At 37.8% G+C, this 21,141-nt stretch overlaps 1 protein-coding gene across 2 annotated transcripts in view; it reads left to right on the forward strand.

The window, feature by feature from the left end:
• Positions 1-21,141, forward strand: part of MTUS2 (microtubule associated scaffold protein 2) — a 584,178-nt gene that overhangs the window by 214,990 nt on the left and 348,047 nt on the right. The window contains exon 5 of one of the 2 annotated variants that reach the window (XM_049778747.1): positions 11,330-11,524. In XM_049778747.1, the coding sequence (XP_049634704.1) occupies positions 11,330-11,524 (195 nt within the window). The remainder of the gene's footprint in view (positions 1-11,329; positions 11,525-21,141) is intronic. The other variant, XM_049778748.1, reaches the window with a different exon arrangement.

The raw sequence follows: 21,141 nt of genomic DNA on the forward strand, positions 1-21,141 counted from the left end.
GCACAACCAATAGTAACTTCTGAGTGCAGAGCCAGGAGTAACTCTGTTAACCAACAGATGTGGCCCCAAACAAACAAAAGAATGATGCTGGCTTTGGGTTTGTTATGTTGAGGAAAGTTTCCACTGCCCCTGTTTTGTTGAGGATTTTTATTACAAGTGAATTTTAAATATTTTAAAGGCTTTATTTTACTTATTAATATGGCCATATGGTTCTTTTATTTGGTGAATTATGTTAATTTATTTGAATATATTGCACTATTCTTGCATTCTTGGGATAAATTTCACTTGATTTGTGTGTATAATTTTTTGAATATGTTGTTGGATTCACTTAGCTAAGATTTTGTTAAGGACTTTGGCAATGAAGTTCATCATGAAGATTGGTCTGAAATTTTCTGGAACTGTGTTCTTTGGGTATTAGTGTAACAGTTTCATAGAAGCTGTTAGGAAGGATTCCTGTGTCCTAGATGTTTTGGAAGAACTTAATGAATAAAGGTATTAAATCTATTCTACAAGTTTTTTTCCATTTTTTTCTTTATTTAAACATCTTGATTACATAAATGATTGCGATTAGGTTTCAGTCATGTAAAGAACCCCCCCACCCTTCACCAGTGCAACAATCCCACCACCAATATCCCAAATCTCCCTCCTTCCCACCCCACCCCCACCTGTACTCCAAACAGGCTTTCCAGTTCCCTCATTCATTCACATGATTATGGTAGTTCTCTGTGTAGTTATTTTTATAGTATACTCACCACTCTTTGTGGTGAGCTTCATGTAGTGAGCTGGTGTTCTAGCCCTCCTCTCATTGTCTCTGAGGATTGTTACAAAAATGACTTTTATTTTTCTTAAAACCCATAGATGAGTGAGACTATTCTGCATCTCTCTCTATCCTTCTGACTTATTTCACTCAGCATGATAGATTCCATGTACATCCATGTATAGGAAAATTTCATGACTTCATCTTTTCTGACGGCTGCATAATATTCCATTGTGTATATGTACCATAGTTTCTTTAGCCATTCATCTCTTGAAGGGCATCTTGGTTGTTTCCAGAGCCTGGCTATTGTGAATAGTGCTGCAATAAACATAGGTGTGAGGAAGGGGTTTTTGTATTGTATTCTTGTGTTCTTAGGGTATATCCCTAGGAGTGGAATAGCTGGGTCAAATGAGAGCTCAATTTCCAGATTTTGGAGGAATCTCCATATCGCTTTCCATAGAGGTTGGACTAGACGGCATTCCAACCAGCATTAGATAAGAGTTCCTTTCTCTCCACATCCCCGCCAGCACTGATAGTTCTCATTCTTTGTGATGTGCTCCAATCTCTGCAGTGTGAGGTGGTATCTCATCGTTGTTTTGATTTTCATCTCCCTGATGATTAGTGATGAGGAGCATTTTTTTCATGTGCCTTTTGGCCATGTGTATTTCTTTTTTATCAAAGTGTCTGTTCATTTCTTCTCCCCATTTTTTTATGGGATTAGATGTGTTTGTTTGTTTTTTTTTTCTTGTAAAGTTCTGTCAGTGCCCTGTATATTTTGGATATTAGCCCCTCATCTGAAGAGTGTTTGGTGAATAGTTTCTCCCACTCGGTGGGTGACTCTTGTACCTTGAGCACTATTTCTTTTGAGGTACAGAAGCTTCTCAGTTTAATTTATTCTCATCTGTTGATCTCTGCTTCTACTTGTTTGGAAAGTGCAGTTTCCTCCTTGAAGATGCCTTTAGTCTCAATGTCATGGAGTGTTTTACCGATGTGTTGTTCTATATACCTTATGGTATCAGGTCTGATATCAAGGTCTTTAATCCATTTGGATTTTACCTTTGTACATGATGTTAACTGGGGGGGTCTATGTTCGCTTTTTAGCAAGTGGCTAACCAGTTTTGCCAGCACCACTTGTTGAAGAGATTTTCCCTGCTTCACTTAGGATTTCTTGCTCCTTTGTCAAAAATTAGGTAATTGTATGTCTGGGAAACGTTCTCTGAGAACTCGAGCCTATTCCACTGATCTGAGGATCTGTCTTTATTCCAATACCATGCTGTTTTGATAATTATTGCTTTATAGTACAGTTTAAAGTTGGGGAAATAATGCCTCCCATTTTCCTTTTCCCTAGGAGTGCTTTAGCTATTCTAGGGTGTTTATTGTTCCAGATGAACTTCATAAGTGTTTGATCCACTTCTTTGAAGAATGCCATGGGTATTTTTAAGGGAATCGCATAAAATCTGTATAATGCTTAGGGGAGTATTGTCATTTTAATGATGTTAATCCTGCCAATTCATGAGCACGGTATGTGTTTCCATTTCCGTGTGTCCTCTCTTATTTCTTGGAGCAGGGCGACCCCCACAACCAGAATGTACTTACTGGGCAGCTTCAAAATGCAGTTTTTTGGGGGTGCACTTCTTAGGCCTCTGAGGAAATCTTCAGGGATTCAGAAACACAGGCAGATTTCTTCTAAAAGTTTGATAGAACTCATCAGTGAACCCATATGAGCCAGTACTTTTGGTCTTGGGGCGATTCTTTTTCAGTTTTTCTGTTTTGATTTCCTTACTTGAAAGGCTTTTTGAAATTTTCTTACTTGTTGAAATTTCCTTACTGTATTTAGGCTCTTTACTTCCTCTTCATACACAATTTTGAAAATTTACCTATTTTATCTAGGTTTTTTAGATTAAGATCATAAAGTTGTTCAAAGTAAACTCTCATTACATGTTTTACTGAAGAGTCCATTATTTCCTGTAAGTAGCAGCAGATGGATGGGTTTTCTTTCCATAGGGGAGTTTTAATGGGGGAATTTAATATATTGAGAGAAATTAAAGAGATAGAGTTGTATTGCTATTTTGTATATGTGTTAGTGGAATCTAGCTTTTTCTGCAGGAGTTTTTTTTAATAGGTGGCTTTTCTGTAATACTTGGAGGATTGGATTATTTGTCATAAATGCTGTCAGTTCTTATTGTAAATATTCTTATTGTGCTGTCAGTTCTTATCTTTCAAGTCTAAATGGTTGCTTTGCAGGGTAATGGACTCTGGCCTGGAATATTTTCTTTCAATACTTTGAATATGTCATTACACTCTTACTTGGTTTGTAAAATAACATGGAAAGTCTGTTTCTATTCTTTAGCAACAAAGTCTGTTAAGAATAGCAACAGACTTTGTCTTTCATGCAGCTGATCTGGGTTTTATTTATATTTCAGCATTGTTTTCTTTCTTGCTGCTTTAAGTAGTATGTCTTTGTCTTTTGATTTTACCATGTTTATTACTATGTGAGCTAGTGTTGTTTTGTTTAAATTTATTTTGTTTGGTACTTCTTTAAGCCTTCTGAATCTGTGTAGTAGCCTCTCTCCAAAGATCAAGAAAGTTCTTGGTGATTATTTCTTCTGTCTGTCCTTCTTACCTTTTCCCCTTTTCCTCTCCTTCTGATATTCTTATGATTTGACACTTTATTTAACTATTATCACAAATCTTAGAATCTCCTCCATTTACCCATTCACTTATCTCTCTTTTTATCATTCCAGTATTAATAATGACCAGTATTTTGTCTTCAATATCACGGATAGGATCTTTCACATGTTGAATTTTGCTGTTAGAGTTGGGTATTGTATTTTTTAGCTTCTTCAATTCCATTTGTATGTACTCTTTGCTACCCTGGGTCACCTCATATTTCCAATAGTTGAATTGTTCCAATGCTTGGCTTAATTCCCTGATCATAGTATGGAACATTGTTTTAAGTTCTTCATCATGGAGTTTGAGACTTTATTTGAGCCCAATGATTCAACAGGACTAATGCCTCTGTTATCAGAGCATTTGAATTCTTATTTATCTGTTGTTTTTAAAGATTTGTGTGCTCTGTGGTTTGATTCAGATTTTCAACTATTTGAAATCTGAACTGTCTCTTTATGTTTCAGCAAACTGATACTCTCTATAATCTATAAAATTGTTATTTTAAGAATGTTAATTTCTTAACAACATGTAATTTTAGTGTTTACACAGGTGAACCGCAATAATTCCCTTTACGTAGAGGTAAGTTGTAGAGGCATTTGAAGCAAGATATCAAAATCAGAAATACATGAAATTTGTATGGTGGAAGGGTGTCCGTACAGTTTTGGCTTCGAAAGACAAGTGGTGGCATGAGGACATCTGATTCAGGGGTGCTAGGAAGAAATAACACATTATGGGGGAGCAGTATGGTAGACAGCAATCAGAGCTCTTTACTAATTAGATGACAAAGTATTCTAGAACTTCCGTTATGGCCCTCATATGCATGCTCTGGATTACACAGGTGAGCATGGGGCTTCCTAGTACAGGGCATCCAAGAAAATGTCACTTGGTGTAGGGATAGTTTGGCCAACCTCTGTTCTAATTTCATTGTTTAATTTTATGATCACTTTGATATTTATTTATTTAAAAGATTCAACAACCAAGCCATGGACTGGTGCCAGAAAGGTACAGAACCTACACTGCTAGTGTAGAAAGGTATAGTACTATTGGTCTACCCACCTTGTCTATGACTGCTGTCCAAAGTATGCAGGACACGTGCTACTTCACAGATATAAAGAGTTTGAGGACCTTTTATAGAAAGTTGTATGGAGATATCAAAAAACTAAGAATTAAGCAACTTTATTATACCTAGAAATTTCATTTTTTGGTATCTACACCCAAGATACAAAAACTTTTATTCAGAAATACATATGTACATTATTATTGGTTCTAGCACTTAATACAATACTCAATATTCAGAATCTTCCAGGTGTCCTAAGGTAGATGAGTGGATCATGAAAAAGAATTGATGAAATAACAGTTTGTTGCAGTAATCTAGAAAAAAATGAAGGACAAGTACAGGATGATATAATTTATATACAGTATATAGAGTAACTGGATGAGGGAAAGCAATGTTTGACAGAGTAAAAGCTCAGATAATCCTTGGCCCAAGAGCAGGGGTCTTAAATTCAATTTACTTGGGGGCCACAGAAGGCAAACGGGGTGAGGCAGGGTCGCATAAGGGATTTTACCAAAAAAAAAAGTTCTCAAGGGCCTGGAGAGATAGCACAGTGGCGTTTGCCTTCCAAGCAGCCGATCCAGAACAAAAGGTGGTTGGTTCGAATCCCGGTGTCCCATATGGTCCCCCGTGCCTGCCAGGAGCTAATTCTGAGCAGACAGCCAGGAGTAACCCCTGAGCACCGCCGGGTGTGACCCAAACCCCCCCCCCAAAAAAAAGTCCTCAAACGTCATTATTAACAGTTTTAATTATTTCTTCTGGACATGAATAGAATATTGAGTGAAGATCATGAACAGTTCTTCTGTACATGGCATCTTTTGCCTATTCCTTGCTGCCAGGGACTTGACAGTGCTTCTCCTCACAAATCTGAACCACATTTGGCTTTAGAGAGGAAGCAGTTGAGACCCTCAGTATGGCTTGAAGATGATCATCATTAAATCTAGACCTGTACTTTGACTTCAATGTGGAGAATAGCCTTTCACACAAATATGTGCTCCCAAAAAGGCACATGGTGCGCTTGAACATTCAGGAAAGCTCAGGGAAGCTGGGGGCAATTCTCTCAAAAATTGCCCATTCATGTCTGTTTTTCCACTAATCTGCCTGAACTTGGCTTTGAGATCAGAGTTGCATTGCAGGTTAATGAGCTCCATTGGAGGGGCATCTTGCACATCAAAGGGAAAGGGTTCCACAAAAATTTGGAAAGTGACTCTGTGCTTTTTGAAGTCTGAAAATCTGTGATCAGATTCCTTCTCTAGCTTAAAAAAAGCATCATCACCATATTTCTCACCACTGAATGGTATGCCTGCATCCACAATTTCCTTGCATGCTGGGAAATGGCAAAGGTTTGTCTGAGAGAGCTGGGATTTCCAGAACACAAGTTTTGTGGAGAATGCTCTCACGTTGTCATAGGCAGCACTGATAAGCTGCCCCGGGCCTTGTAACACCTTGTCTAGTACATTCAGATTATGTGTGATGTCAACAAGAAAAGCTAAGTCCATGAGCCATTTGTGGTCACTCAACTCAGAAACAGCATTCCCATCCTTCTCCATGAAGGCTTTCACTTCTTCTCTCAACTCAAAAAATCTTTTCAGGACATTTCCCCTGCTGAGCCAACATACCTCGGTGAAATAGAGCACATCTCCATATTCTGACTCCATTTCCTCTAAAAAAAAAAAAGCACGGAACCTCCTGCATTAAACCCCTGGATGTGATTTGGTTGATGCATTTCACAACAACAGACATCATATTGTCACATGGCAGGCATTTACTGCAAATGGCCTGCTGATGGATAATGCAGTGAAGAGCAATGCCTTCTCTACACCCTCTCTTCAAATTTTTGTTTGAACAAGTGCCATTTTTCCTCCCTGTCATCGATGGTGCTCCATCAGTTATTATTCCAACAAACCTTTTCCATGGCAAACCTGCATTCTCAATGGCATCACACAGATGCCAAAATATCTCATTAGCGATGGTCTGGCCATGCATTGGAATTATTGTGAGCAGCTCTTCTGTCAATTCAAAATTGCAATCAACACCACGGACATAAATTGTGAGCTGTGCAGTGTCTGTTGTATCTGTGCCCTCATCAAGAGCAACTGAGTATGCATCAAAACATTTGGCTTTCTCACACAGTTGATGATAAATGTCACTTGACATGTCAGAAATGCGCTCTACCACAGTGTTGGCAGAAAGGCTGATTTTGCTAAACTGACCTTTCTTTTCCGGACAAATAATACTTGCAGCCTGTAACATGCATTTTTTTTTTTAACAAACTCTCCTTTTGTGAATGTTTTCCCTGCCTTATTCTCTTTGGTTGCTTTCTTGAAGAAATCTTGTTGCCTCATTAGACATGCTTTAAGACTGGCAACCTGCTTGGCTCTCTCATTTTCTTGATATTTTGCACATTCCTCAGCATGGTTATTTCAATAATGGTGTTTCAAGTTATATTCCTTGTGCACTGCAATTTTCTCTGAGCAAATAAGACATGTGGGGATTCCCCTGTGCTCAACAAAGAAACACCGTCTCAAATTGTCTGTGCTCATCATCAATCTTTCTCTTCACTGCAGGCTTTGATGAAGTCATGATGAAGGTATGAAAAAATTTAATTCTGTAATAAACTTTTCCCCCTTCTCTCCCTTAGGCCTCCGATAATGCAAGGGACAGCAGGCAGGAGCAGCGGAAATGACGTCTGCACTAGCCGCAATGTATCCGTGATTATTCTCTTACCAAATATTTGCAATAAAAAATCTTATTAGTAAGAAAAAAATCGCATTAAACATTTGCATACCCTGAATGGAACTGCTCGAGGTATGCGAATATTTAATGCTATTTTTTCTTACTAATGCGATTTTTATTGCGATTATTCGGTAAGCGAATAATCGTGAATACTGCCATATTTGAAGGCAGGACATGGGTCACAAAATGTTGTATGGAGGGCCGCAAACGGCCCGCAGGCAGTGAGTTTGAGATCCCTGCCCAAGAGTATAGAGAGAATAAGGAAAGAGAAGGCAAGAAAGCAAGGGTGGGGCTAAAGGACACAAAAAGACAGGGGAACAGGGGCCAAGGAAGTGCAAGACTGCAAACAAAAGATGCAAACTTCAACAACCAAACTTAAATCTGTGCCTGTTAAGGTGACAGTGTAGTGCAGGGGTCTTCAAACTTTTTAATATGGGGGCTGGATTACAGTTCCTTAGAGAGCTGGAGGGCCGGACTATATCAGTTACTAATTCCTACTCACACTACAAATATCTTATATAAATAAAATGAAAACCATTTATAAATAAACAGTTCACGCACCAGTATTTCAATGGGAACTGTGGGCCTGCTTTTGGCTAATGAGATGGTCAATGTCCGGTTCCATATTTGTCACTGCTAGCCATAACAAGTGATGCAAGTGGGCATAAGTTAATCTTGATCTGGTTGGAGATTGCAGATGTTTCATTCTTGAAAAAGTCTGTTCACAGGCATAAGTGCTACCAAAGATGGTGACCATTTTGAATGCATGGTTCCTGATATTTGGATATGTCTCAGAGGGGAGAGATGCATAGAAATTCAAAAGGTTACTTGACTTAAATGCGTCTTTCAGAGAGTCACAATTCTGCAGTTCAGCCAGTTCCATTTGGTAAATTGTAAGGAGATTTTCAATCTCAACAGAAAATGGGTTACGAAAAAGCTGTATGTCCTGTTCATGGAGATGAAGCTCTTTGAATCTAAATTGAAACTCCTTTTGCAACAATTCTAGTGAAGCCAGACATGTTTCCTTTGGGTATGCAACCAATGGTTTGTCTGCTGACAGGTTTTGAGTTGTTGGGAGATGACTGAAGTTTTCCTCCTGTACTTGTTCGATGAGAAGGCCTAATTTTACTTCAAATGCTTTCACATGCGATGCCATATCACAGATGAGCTTCCCCTTGCCTTGAAGTTGCAGATTAAAACTGTTGAGTAGCTCTGTTATATCTGTCAGAAAGGCAAGGTGCCATTTTTTTTTTTTTTTTTTTTTTTTTTTTTTTTTTTTTTTTTTTTTTTTTTTTCATTCTGCATCATTGAGCTCTGGTACTTCTTGGTTTTTTGAAAGTAGAAAAGCTGTAATATGCGGAAGTAAGCCATAGAAACGTTTCAAAACTCTCCCTCTACTCAGCCAATGGACTTCTGTGTGGTACAGAACATCTTCATGGGCAACATTTACCTCAGATAGAAATTCCTGAAATTGTCTGTGGTTTACTGCATGAGTTCTAATGTAATTAACACAAGATACCACAATTTTCACAACAGAGTCCCACTTCAGTGGTTTACAAGACAGCACTTGTTGGTGGATGAGGCAGTGTATGGCAATTGGATGAGGATGGTTATGTTTGTCCATCTCTTGTGTAATGTGAGCAATTACTCCTCTCTTAGACCCCACCATGCTAGGAGCACCATCAGTTGTTACACTGACTAGTTTAACCCAGTCCAGCTCCAAACCAATCACAGTTTGGCAAACCTTTTCAAATATATCCACTCCTGTGGTTGTACCTTTGATACTTTGCAGTGCAGCAAGCTCTTCTGTGACTTCAAAATACTCACTTGTCCCACGCATATAAATGAGAAGTTGGGCAGAATTACGAACATCATTGCTTTTGTCGAATGCAAAGGAAAAATAGCAAAATTTCTTTGCAGAGTTTTGCAAATGGAAATGCAGCAAATTTTCTCCCATTTCTTTGACCCTTCGTGTCATTGTAACTCCTAAAAGGCTCACTGTACTAAATAAATCTGCCTTCTCTGGACACAACTCTTTGGCAACAGAAATAAGGCATTCTTTAACAAATTCTCCCTCCACAAATGGTTTGCCATTGCGCTCTATTAGTTTGGCAACTTGAAAACTCGCCCGCAGTGCGGAAGTATTTAACTGCTTCTGCTTCACAAAAGTATTTTGCTGAGTCATCAGTGTATGTTTCAGTTGTAGTATTTTATCTTTTCTCACTTCTCCAACCAAACAATCATATTTATCTTTATGTTGAGTTTGATAGTGGCATCACACATTGTATTCTTTGAACACAGCAACTATATTCTGGCATATCAGACACACAGCTTTTTCTTTGTACCGCATAAAAAAGTAATCATAAGGCCACTGTTCTTTGAATATCCTACACTGGCCATCAATTTTTCTTTTTCTTGACATCATTGTTTCCTAGGGATTCCAAACTGATATTAGTGAAATACAAATATGTGTGTATAAAAATACACACAGTGTATGAACCCCCATTAGTCCCTGATGTGAACACTTACCCCTTGCAGGCTTTTCTAAGCAGACCAGCTCTGTCCCTGATAGTTCAGTTACATCTCCCTATATAATGCCCAAATTGATACGTTTGGAATTAGCATGTGAACACTGAAAAGGAATTGCAAAATGCATATAATATTTTCAATGTAACCCCTTTAAAATGCTTCAGCTTCGAACCCCTAATTTTCCACATGGGCAATTCAGCATCGAACCCCTAACCTCCCAACCCCCTAACTTTGATTTCAGCACTGAATGCCTCAGCACCCCCAAAGGGGAATTTTCATATGAGTTACCCACAGCCCAATCGGGCAGAACCCCCCATCTGGCAAAAATTTATTTCTATGGCACTTTTGACTGACCTTTGGCAGTGGAGGGAGTGGAGGAAAACCTCTCTGACAGGCAGGCACAGCACACAGACACCACGTTGCCTGGGGGGTGGAGCAGGCGCCTTTTTACATCATATAGTCACCCACATGTACTCCTCGCCACGCAGCATCCGGCGCCCTCCAGTAATGTCATTAGCAATTCGCACACCAAGCGCCAGGTGCAAGGGTGCATTGGTATCCCTCTCAACACCGCCCTCACGCCCACCCTCCTAGCACACAACATACCATGGGTGGAGGCCGTTGACATCATCCCTGAGAAACCATGACACTGAGTGTATATGCTGGCAGGTATCTTGGCAACCAAACAGCGCTCACTGCTGGCGGGCGGATCAGACTCCTCTGCAGGCCACATGTGGCCTGCTGGCCATAGTTTGAAGACCCCTGGTGTAGTGGGAGAAACATAGTGGTGGAGAGATACTGACATGTTGGTGGGTGTAATGTGGAGAAAATAAGAGAGTGGTTGTGATATTGGTTCTGGAACAAAGTATATTTAAAACCCAAATATGAATGACTTTTAAATCATTGTTCTTTAATGAAATTTATAAGAGGTTAAAATACCAGAAATAAAAACTGTATTATAAACAACTTTGAAAATCACAGCATTTAAAATAATTTTTAAATAGTAATTAAAAAAATTTTAAATAAAAATAAATGCCAGTTAATATGTTTTAGGGGTATAATGTTATCACAGTACACCCACCAAAATGTCAGTATCATTCCACCACTGTCTATGTTTCTCCCCTTTTATTCTCATAATTTTGGTTCTGTCATCAAAGCCTAAAGGCTTGTTCTCATTGGATATTTGTATTCCCTTTATACACATATTGGATTAGTTACTACCATTACCACAATAGAGTTTTAACTATTGTTTGGCAGATTTTAAAGTGTATCTCAATTTTACAATTTTAGGGAAACTTGCAACCACAAGTTTTCATGTTCCGTTCTGCTTTCTAAGCACATTGTACCTTTCTTGATATTCTTTTAAGAAATAGGATTATATATTCTCAGCTCAGTTGCCTATTGTCTATCCTTTTATTTCAGTTCTCTGAAATATCTACCCTCAATGATGGGTCTTATAAGTTTTATTTGTGAATTGAAACCTGATTCATTATCTTTAATCTGTGATAGAGCTGGGTTGTTGCTTAACACTTATGGTATTCTCTTCCGTGCTGTCAACTGAAAATTTGTTTTGTTTATGTTAGCAGATTTAAAGAAGTCTTCCTGTTCAAATGCTGTAAAAGCTAATCTACCAAAATCAGGACTTCGTCCTCCTGGATACTCGAGGCTTCCTACTGCAAAATTGGCAGCATTTGGGTTTGTCAGGAGCTCCAGTGTGTCATCTGTGTCCAGCACTCAGTCTACAGACAGCATGCAGCCTGAACAAGGCAGGATCAACCGTAAGTCAGGTTGCTGGGTTGGTAGACAAGCATGTTCTTCCTCCCTGGGGACTCTGCTGTAACATAACAACCACGGGGAGTAGAATTAACTTATAGATATATTAGTGTCACATTTTCTTTGTATGACACACTAGGAATTTGGGTCAACTGCCTTAGTCTACTATAATTAGGTTATAGAAGATTTTGGGGAAAGAAGTCTATTTGCAGCCAAATGCCTTATATGGTACCATCATTTTTTTTTAAACCATAGGAGTTCATATGCTAAAAAATACTTTTAAATTTAGAAAGTGATTTATTTTTAGGGATTTTTAGAGATTGATTTTTGGAATTCTTCGCTTCATGAATTGAATATGGGATTCAATGTCCTAAAATGGTGTTAGTGGGGATGGAGTGATTGTACTGAAAGTACATTTGCCTTGCATGCAGCTGACCCAGGTTAGATATCCAACATAATATATGGTCACTTGATCCAGGAATAATTAGTGAGTTGTTGTTGTTGTTATTATTATTATTATTATTATTGTCAGAAATAACCACTGAACATCGTCAGGTATGACCCCAACACCGAAAAAGGAAAAATGTATTAGCAGACTGTGCTATCAAAATATACTTGCTATTACCAAATACTGGAAAGAATTATTCCAGTCATCTATGATTGCTTGTACATCCTTTCATCTTGTGGAGCCAATTCTTATCTGGTTTGGTAAAAGGTACTTAAGTGATGTTTAAAAATAATAGGAAAACACAGCTGAAGTTCAAATCTCTGTCCAGGAACACAGCTGAACTTCACTTCTCTGTCCAGAAACTTCTTAGCAGAAGTGATGCTTCTCCAGGCCTGTTTCCTGAGAGGTGGGTAGAGGTATTTTAAGGCTATGAGATCTGGAGCTAATCGATTCTGCTAAAGTTTAGTGAGCAAACCTCATCCAGGCTCATCTACATCAGAGTCATTTTTATAGAATTTGAGTCCATGGCACCTCAGATATCTGTTATTACTAGGAAATTGCAGAGATAAAAAGTATTGGAGGTTTACATCTGGGAAACCATTTTGGAGCAATTATAATAGCACAGTCATGTCTTTAGCATTCTTGGCCCAAGAGTAGTAAAAGAAAAGTTTCTTCAATAAACAGTGCTGGGAAGACTGGATAATCACATGTAAAAAGTGAAAATAGAGAATGTTTTATTAGACTTTTCACAAAAAAAATTAACTCAATGTGGATAAAGTAGCTCAAGATTAAGTCAAAAACCATAAAAATTCATTGAGTAAAACATAGGAAAACTCTATAGCCTATGAATCTCAAGGATCCTCAGAGGCAAAGACAAAATAAATATAAAAACAAATGGAACCATATCAAATTTTTAAAAGTTTTACATGTAAAAATAAATTTGAACTAAAATAAAAATCACTCTACTGCAGGGAGACAATATTTGTAAACAATGCATAAATAAAGAGCTAAATTTGCAATTCAGGAATGGGAATGTCTATTTTTTTTATAAATTCTCATAATTATTTTTCTCATTTGTGGTGAATAATTTTGACTATTAAGCTGTAACATTACTTATGAAATGTTGAAAGTTAAGATGGCGATTCTAGAAGTGATACATTTGTTTTTATGGGAGTGCCCTACTTTGGAGCGATAAACTTTAATTGTAGGAATATTTATAAAATACAGACAGGGCGGGCCCGGGGAGATAGCACAGTGGCGTTTGCCTTGCAAGCAGCCGATCCAGAACCAAAGGTGGTTGGTTCGAATCCCGGTGTCCCATATGGTCCCCCGTGCCTGCCAGGAGCTATTTCTGAGCAGACAGCCAGGAGTAGCCCCTGAGCACTGCCAGGTATGGCCCAAAAACCAAAAAAAAAAAAAAAAAAAAAAAAAGGGAATTAAAAAAAAATACAGACAGGGCAAGTCAAGTTTTCATAATTAGGTCTGTGCCATACCCTTATCATATTATTTAAGAAAATACATTATAAAGCATGAAGCATAAAACATGCTTTATTAATGTATTTTCTTACATAATAACATGGTAAAAAGCTTGCCACAAATAGTGGAGCAGTACAATTAGGTTAAAGAAGAGAATACTATGACACTGACAGATAGAAGTGATATCTCTCTGGACAATAAATGAATATTGAATGCAGATAAAGTGGTACTCTTTCATTAACAATAGTGCAAGGCACAGTGTCTAACAGGAAAAAATAGAAAAGAAAAGGAGAGATCAAGAGAGAGTGAGAAAGAGAGAGAGGAGTAAATGCTTGTCCCACAGCCAGGCAGGTGGGAGGGTAAGAGGGAAACTGGGGACATTCGTGGTGGGAATGTTTTGCATGAATGGTGGTATATATTGTAAGACTGAAACTCAATCATGAACAACTTTGTAATCACATTGTTTAAGTAAAAGAAAAAATATTTTATTTCTTTGGGAAGTATTATCATTTTAATATTATTCCACCCAATCCATGAATAGGGTAAATGCACTGGTGAAAGGTGTTATACATAGTATGACTGAAATTCAATCATGAAGAAATTTGTAACTAAAAAAATCCACTGTATTATGAAAAACCTTGTAAGCCATGATGTTTAAAATAACTTTTAAAAAACTAAAATACGTGTGTGTGTATATATATATTTATATATATGTATATATACATATTCAATTGGGTTCCCTTTTAATGGAACATTTATGCAAGTGACTAATACATTGCATTTCATTAAAACTCAGTGACATTTTAAACCTATACTCAAAATAAAAATTGATAGTTGAAGGGCAGGAGTAGTAGTACAGGGGTAGGGCGTTTGCCTTGCATGCAACTGTCCCAGAACAGACTCCGGGTTCAATCCCCGGCATCCCGTATGGTCCTCCAAGCAGGAGCTATTTCTGAGTGCAGTGCCAAGAATAACCCCTGAGAGCTTTCGGGTGTGCCCCACCAAAAAAAAAAAACCCAAAACAAAAAAGAAATTGATAGTTGGATATGTTTTTTTCTTTCTGCTGTCTGCTGAAAAATTGGGAACATTTGTTTTAGCTGCTTGCAACGGGGCTTCATACAGTTACTCAATTGTTCAAATATCATTTTATTGTACTAAAGTTTTACTTTGTCAGAAATTTAAACCCATTTTGGATAAATGGGAAAAAGAGAAGTGTGAGATGAGAATAGAAACCAAAATAAGCTTTTGATTATTTTTTTTTGAAATGAGGACGTCAAATAACTTTCACAGTGGATTTAAAGATATATTTCCAGGAATTTGTAATTTTATAATTAAAAAATATGTAGAATTATTTTTTAACAAATATTTTTAATTTCCTCAACTTTTCTTACACATTCAATTTTCTTTTTCTGATTTCTTTGCTTTCTTCATAGATACTTACAAAGAAAAGCATGGTTCTTCCAAAGACTACAAAGCATTGCTCATAAATGAAAGGATTTTATTTACTGTTTAATTAACACATAATTTATTTTGACCTAGATATGTGAGAAAAATGGTTAGAGATCACTCAAAAGATGTATAAATCCATTATTCTAATATGTTATATCTCATTCAGGCTGAAGAAAAGCTACATTAAATTGAACACTATATGACTGAAATTGAATCATGAACTACATTGTAACTGTATCTGATAGTGATTCAATCAAAATTTTTTTCTTTCTTTTTTTTTGTTTTTGTGCCACACCCAGGGTTACTCCTGGCTATGTGCTCAGAAATCGCTACTGGATGGGGACCATATGGGATGCCAGGGATCAAACCCAGGTCTGTCCTGGGTCAGCCTCTTGCAAGGCAAATGCCCTACTGCTGTGCTATCGCTCCGGCCCCTCAATCAAAAATTTACATAGAAAGAAATATTTAGGGGGAGGCCAGAGAGATAGCACAACAGTAGGGTGTTTTCCTTGCATGCAGCTGATTTAGGACTGACAGTGGTTTGAATCCTGGCACCCCTTATGGTTCCTCATGCCTGCCAGGAACGATTTCTGAGCAGAGCCAGGAGTAACCCCTGAGCACTGCTGGGTGTGACCCAAAAACCAAAAAGGAAATATTTTTGAGAAGCATATCCTAGAAATGAAGGTGGTGCAATGGAGATTTTAACCTTCTGGCATATACTAACTGGAATAAAGTCACAGACCTGTGATAAGGAATGTCTACATCTCATTGATGTTTTATCTATTATTACAATATGTCTATTCATCCCATAGGTGCCAGAGTTTCTGTTCAGCAGTGGAATAATATTTGAAAGTTAGCTGAATTCTTTGTTGCTTGTTTTTACACAGTTAACTTGTGTAATTTATACATGAGATAGTGTTTTATTTATCAAAGGTCCCTTTGATGATTTTATTGAAGCTATTTTACCCACTGAACTATTGAACAGTGTACACACTGTGAACCATTGAGGACTTCTCTCTAGAACTTCCTTCCCTATCTTCTTGATGAGATGGAGTTGGACCAGGTTATGTTTCAACCATACTTCAAGGTAACAACCAGAATCACTAAAGATTAGGTATTGCTCTTTTTTTTTTTTTTTTTGGTTTTTGTGCCACACCCATTTGACGCTCAGGGGTTACTCCTGGCTATGCACTCAGAAATCGCCCCTGGCTTGGGGGGACCATATGGGAAGCTGGGGGATCGAACCACTGTCGTCCTACGCTAGCGCTTGCAAGGCAGACACCTTACCTCTAGCGCCACCTCCCCGGCCCCTGCTCTTTGTTTTCTTTTAAATTTTCTTTATCTTGTACCGAAAAGAGGAAGGAAGAATTGATTTTAGTGTTATAAAAATTGTGCAGATTAAATACAAACTATGCTTCATAAATAGATATGAAAAATAAATGTATTAGTTTCTTTTTCATCATTTAAATTATTAAAGTAGTGAAGTATAAGAACTGGAGAGATAACCAGGAATACCACACTTGATTCTTAGTTTTCTCTTCATACTAGTGTAAGCTTAGGCAAGCCACTTTGTCTGGGCCTTGGAGTAGTCTTATCAATTAAAGACATTTGGGCATGTCTATACAAATGATCTGCAAATTCTATGCAAATGATGATTTTGTAAAGGTTCACATAATGTGAAATTGAATAACAGAATATATGTTTATTGTACTTAATAATTGTGGTGCCTAACAAAATGATCTTAAGTGAATGATTGCTATTGAATCTTTACTATTTTAATCTGCCAATCTGTCAAGTAGTGTGCTATATTAATTTGGAGTATATAGGATAAAAGCCAGCATGTCATATTATAAGTTTGATATTTTTGTTATCCCTAGCCCTAATTTTCTGTTAGCGTTATGAGGAATTCAATTCAGGTATCTACTTATCAGTAGGTTTAGCATTTAGTGAGCATAACAGAAATGCATCGAGAATAATTAACCAAAAAGATAAAGTTGGATGCATTTCCTAAATATTCTTTTAACCCTAAATATCTACCTTTAGATTAAGAGACTGGTAACTGCTCTAGTGGTACATTCATAAGACTTAGTTTTAGGTAGACTATGTATAATTAGCCAAGTCTGGATTTTCTTTACTTTTTCTCCTCAGTTTTTAGTGTTGGCTACTAAAATTTCAGGAATCCAGAGACTGTCACTCAGATACAGTGCATAAAAAACAAAGCAAAGAATTTAACAACTCTTAAAGAAGGCAACTGTAAGCTATGACAATGGAACAGTGATGGGGAGGACTCTGGATAAAGGTGGAGGGGTCTGAGAATTCTGGCATGCATATGGTGTAGCTGTGCTACAAGGATAAAAGAATAATATTAGTGCTATTGCTCATATTGTAATAATAACAAAAGAAACAAACCAAGGGGATAGACAAAATTCAATCAGTGATGGGAGGGGGGAATAATTGTTCAGTTTATAAAGGGAAAAAATGTTGAAAAACTTATCACTTATTTTTCTCTGTTTTTGTGTAGGAAAACATTCTTTGTATAAACTTTCCCAAAGGCACATTTATTGCTCCTTATTCCCATTCTGTTCCTTTGCCACAACCATGACAGAAAAGTACTGTTATTCCAGGACCCTTTATTGTGGACCATATGCCAGAAAACTGAAACATATCTTTTCCCAGCACTCTTTATTAGAAACTGCACACCGTCGGTAGTTGACATAATAGACAGCTTCAGCTGTCAACTGCCAAGTCCCATTTACTCTGAACCCTTTGATTGGAAAAATGGAACCTACTGACACTTCTTAGATGGATAGCCTCAAGGTGTACCATTAAAGTTGGTGCAGACTCAAAGGCTTCGTAGCTATTAGTCAGCTTCTGAATGAAAGTAAATGAACTAGATATGGATCTTGTTGAGATAATTTACTGAATAGTCTAATAATAAATAGTAAATAAATAATAAATAGTCTAATTAAGCTGGATTGAAAAAGAGCAGGTGTTGTTTCAAGTTGGTTTCATTAGTTTGTGTCCAATGGAGGTCTGGGAACATGCATGACTAATAGGCCCTTTGTTCCTGGTTTTTACTACAGCCCAGAGAAATGTGATGTTTGGAGACTGGCCTCTTATCCAGAAGACTTTCTTTAGATAGTACTTTACATCCTTCAGGATGTACTTTACTTCCTTCTTCACATATTCTTCAGTGTCTTTTCTTCAAAGGATCCATGTTTACCATCCGAGAAGCTAGAGTGTCCACACCAGCACCTAAGCTATAATCCAGGAGATCACAGTTGTTCTGTAGGAGAGTATAGAGGTGTCAATAGAGGTAATAGGACTTGGCTTTTATTCCCATGGTGAAGGCTTGTGCTTGGAGCATGCACTATATGTCCTTATCCTGCTATGTTCATCAAGGTGAGAGACATTGAATTTCCCTCTTGGGATTATTAAGAAAGGAAATGTTTTTCCTAGGGCAACTTGAATCTTCCACCATTGCAGGTCTGCCCCATAAATGGGCAAGGGCTTCACTTTCAGTTTCCCTTAGCATTCAGCCTGCTCTGCTGCCTGACATATAAAGGAAAATGAGGTTACAAATGCTGACTGGGGGTCACATAAACCTTTTCCAGAAACTGGAAAGACTGGACATATCTTCTCTGTGTATAATATGGAAATTAGTAGTCAGGTGGAATGAATGGGCCCTAAAGTATCAGGAGAACATAGTTCCAGCTATTGAGTTGGCCTAGCATTTTGACAAAACATATACCCTCTGTGGCATTGGTAGTCTTCGCCAATAAAATGAAGGATGAGATTATGATTTCTAAAATGTCTTAAGTGAATCCATTGCCTTGCTCCTAAGGCCTCCTTTCCTCCTGATGCCCTTCTTTCCCCTTGTTTCTTCAGCATTTCCCTCCTTTCCCCCAACTTTTCTTTCCCTCCCTCCCTCATTCCCTCTTATCTCTTCCCCTCTCCTCCCTACTCCTCTCTTCTGGGTTTGGGTCATACCTGGCAGTGCTCAGAGCTTACACCAGGCTCTGTGCTCAGGGATAATTCCTAGTAGGGCTCAGCAGGCCATATGTGGTGTCAGATATCTAACCTGAGTTGGCCATGCAAGACAAGCACCTTATCTGCTGTTGTATTGTTTCAGTCCCTTTGCTTACATTTTTACTCAGAATGTTTATCCCTTATCACTGTTGGAGGACACTCAATTTATATATATATATATATATAAATATATATACAGTAATTGCTAATAAAATTAATAACTAAGATATATAGATTTAAAGCATGAGCTGAATTTTCTGTTTAAGAAATCAAGATTCTTTTGGTAGTAAAACTCAGAGGATAAACTCCTGAGTTCCCAGTACATAAATAGATATCAAAATAGTGTGGAGAAAAATATTTTTCAAAAACCAATTTTTTTTTGTTTGTTTTTGGGTTACACCCAGCAGCACTCAGGGGTTACTCCTGGCTTTATGCTCAGAAATCTCTTCTGGCAGGCTCAGGGGACCATATGAGATGCCGGGATTAGAACCACCGACCTTGGGCCCGGAGAGATAGCACAGTGGCGTTTGCCTTGCAAGCATCCGATCCAGGACCAAAGGTGGTTGGTTCGAATCCTGGTGTCCCATATGGTCCTCCGTGCCTGTCAGGAGCTATTTCTGAGCAGACAGCCAGGAGTAACCCCTGAGCACCGCCAGGTGTGACCCAAAAACCAAAACAAAAAACAAAACAAAAAACAAAACAGAACCACCGACCTTCAGCATGTAAGGCAAATGCCTTACCTCCATGCTATCTCTCTGGCCCCAAAGACCATTTTCAATAACCTAAATAGTAATAAGGTAATATGGATTCCACTTCATTTTCTTCATTGTTATATTTACATGTATTTATACAAAGAATTATGAAAATATCTAAGAATATGCTGGAAATCAAATAGCGATTCAATTTTACAAATTTGAAATGGAACATTGCTTGACAGTGTTCAAACATTCCTTTATGATATATTTTAAAAATAAGTCAGTGATATCAAACCCATGTCAGCCATATGCAAGGTAGGCATCAGTTTCTACATAGCAAAATTGTAAGTTACAAATCTAGGAATATCTGTAATGCCTGAGTACAGAGCCAGGAGTAAGCCCAGAGCCAGAGAACATCCAAGTGTGGCCCTCCCCACAACATAGAAGCATAGTATTTTATTTCTAACTCAGTGTTCTTTCCCCAGAATCCCTGCTTGCTCATGTGGTTGACTTTGTACACCTGTGCCTGACACTTAGGTTGCTGTGTCTGGATTTTAAGCAGATGGCTGTATACAATTTTATCCAAGAAAATCTATCTCTAATTATGGCTCATTTAAATAAAACAAATTTGTGAGGACATGCAATTAGCACATGTCAGAAGATGGCCATGTCATTTCAATTACATATAGGACAGGGGAAATTTCTGCTATTTAAAAAAATGCTGGACAAATTCCATTTTTATGGGAAAGGCTCATGCTGTAAATGTTATAAAGCAAGAGACAAAATAATCATTTTGATGAAAAGAGACTGTTCATAGTTAAGTCAAGCTGATAAAATTAAGAACCAATTAGTACGGGCAGAGCAATAGCATAGTGGTAGGACATTTTCCTTGCACTCAGCCAACCTGGGATGGACTTAGATTCGATCCCTGGCATCCTACATGGTGCCCCAAGCCTGTTAGGAATGATTTCTGACCGAAGAGCCAGGCATAACCCTTGAGTGCCGCTTGTGTGACCCCAAAACTAAAAAAAAGAAAAGAAAACAAACAACCAATTAGTAAGGAGGCCTGATGCAAAATACAGGTAAAAGGCAATAATGTTCTATTACTGCTGGAAATACAAGATGGAACAAAGGTGCCTTGTAGTAACAATGATACAAAAAATAAACTGAACTAAATAATGTGTAGGAATCCTATAAAGAAAACTAAAAATTTACTAAGGAATAGAAAGTAAGATTGATTTGTTTGTTTGTTTGTTTGTTTGTTTGTTTTTGGGTCACACCCGACAGTGCTCAGGGGTTACTCCTGGCTATCCGCTCAGAAATCGCTCCTGGCAGGCTCAGGGGACCATATAAGATTCAAACCACCGACCTTCTGCATGCAAGGCAAACACGCTACCTCCATGCTATCTCTCTGGCCCTGAAAATAAGATTTAAATAAATAAATACAATTGTCTTGTTCTTGGGTAGGAAGACTCAATAATGTCAAGATGTTCTAAAATACTTCCATATTGATCTAAAAATGATG

Source organism: Suncus etruscus, chromosome 8, assembly GCF_024139225.1.
Source record: "Suncus etruscus isolate mSunEtr1 chromosome 8, mSunEtr1.pri.cur, whole genome shotgun sequence".
Lineage (NCBI taxonomy): Eukaryota > Metazoa > Chordata > Mammalia > Eulipotyphla > Soricidae > Suncus > Suncus etruscus.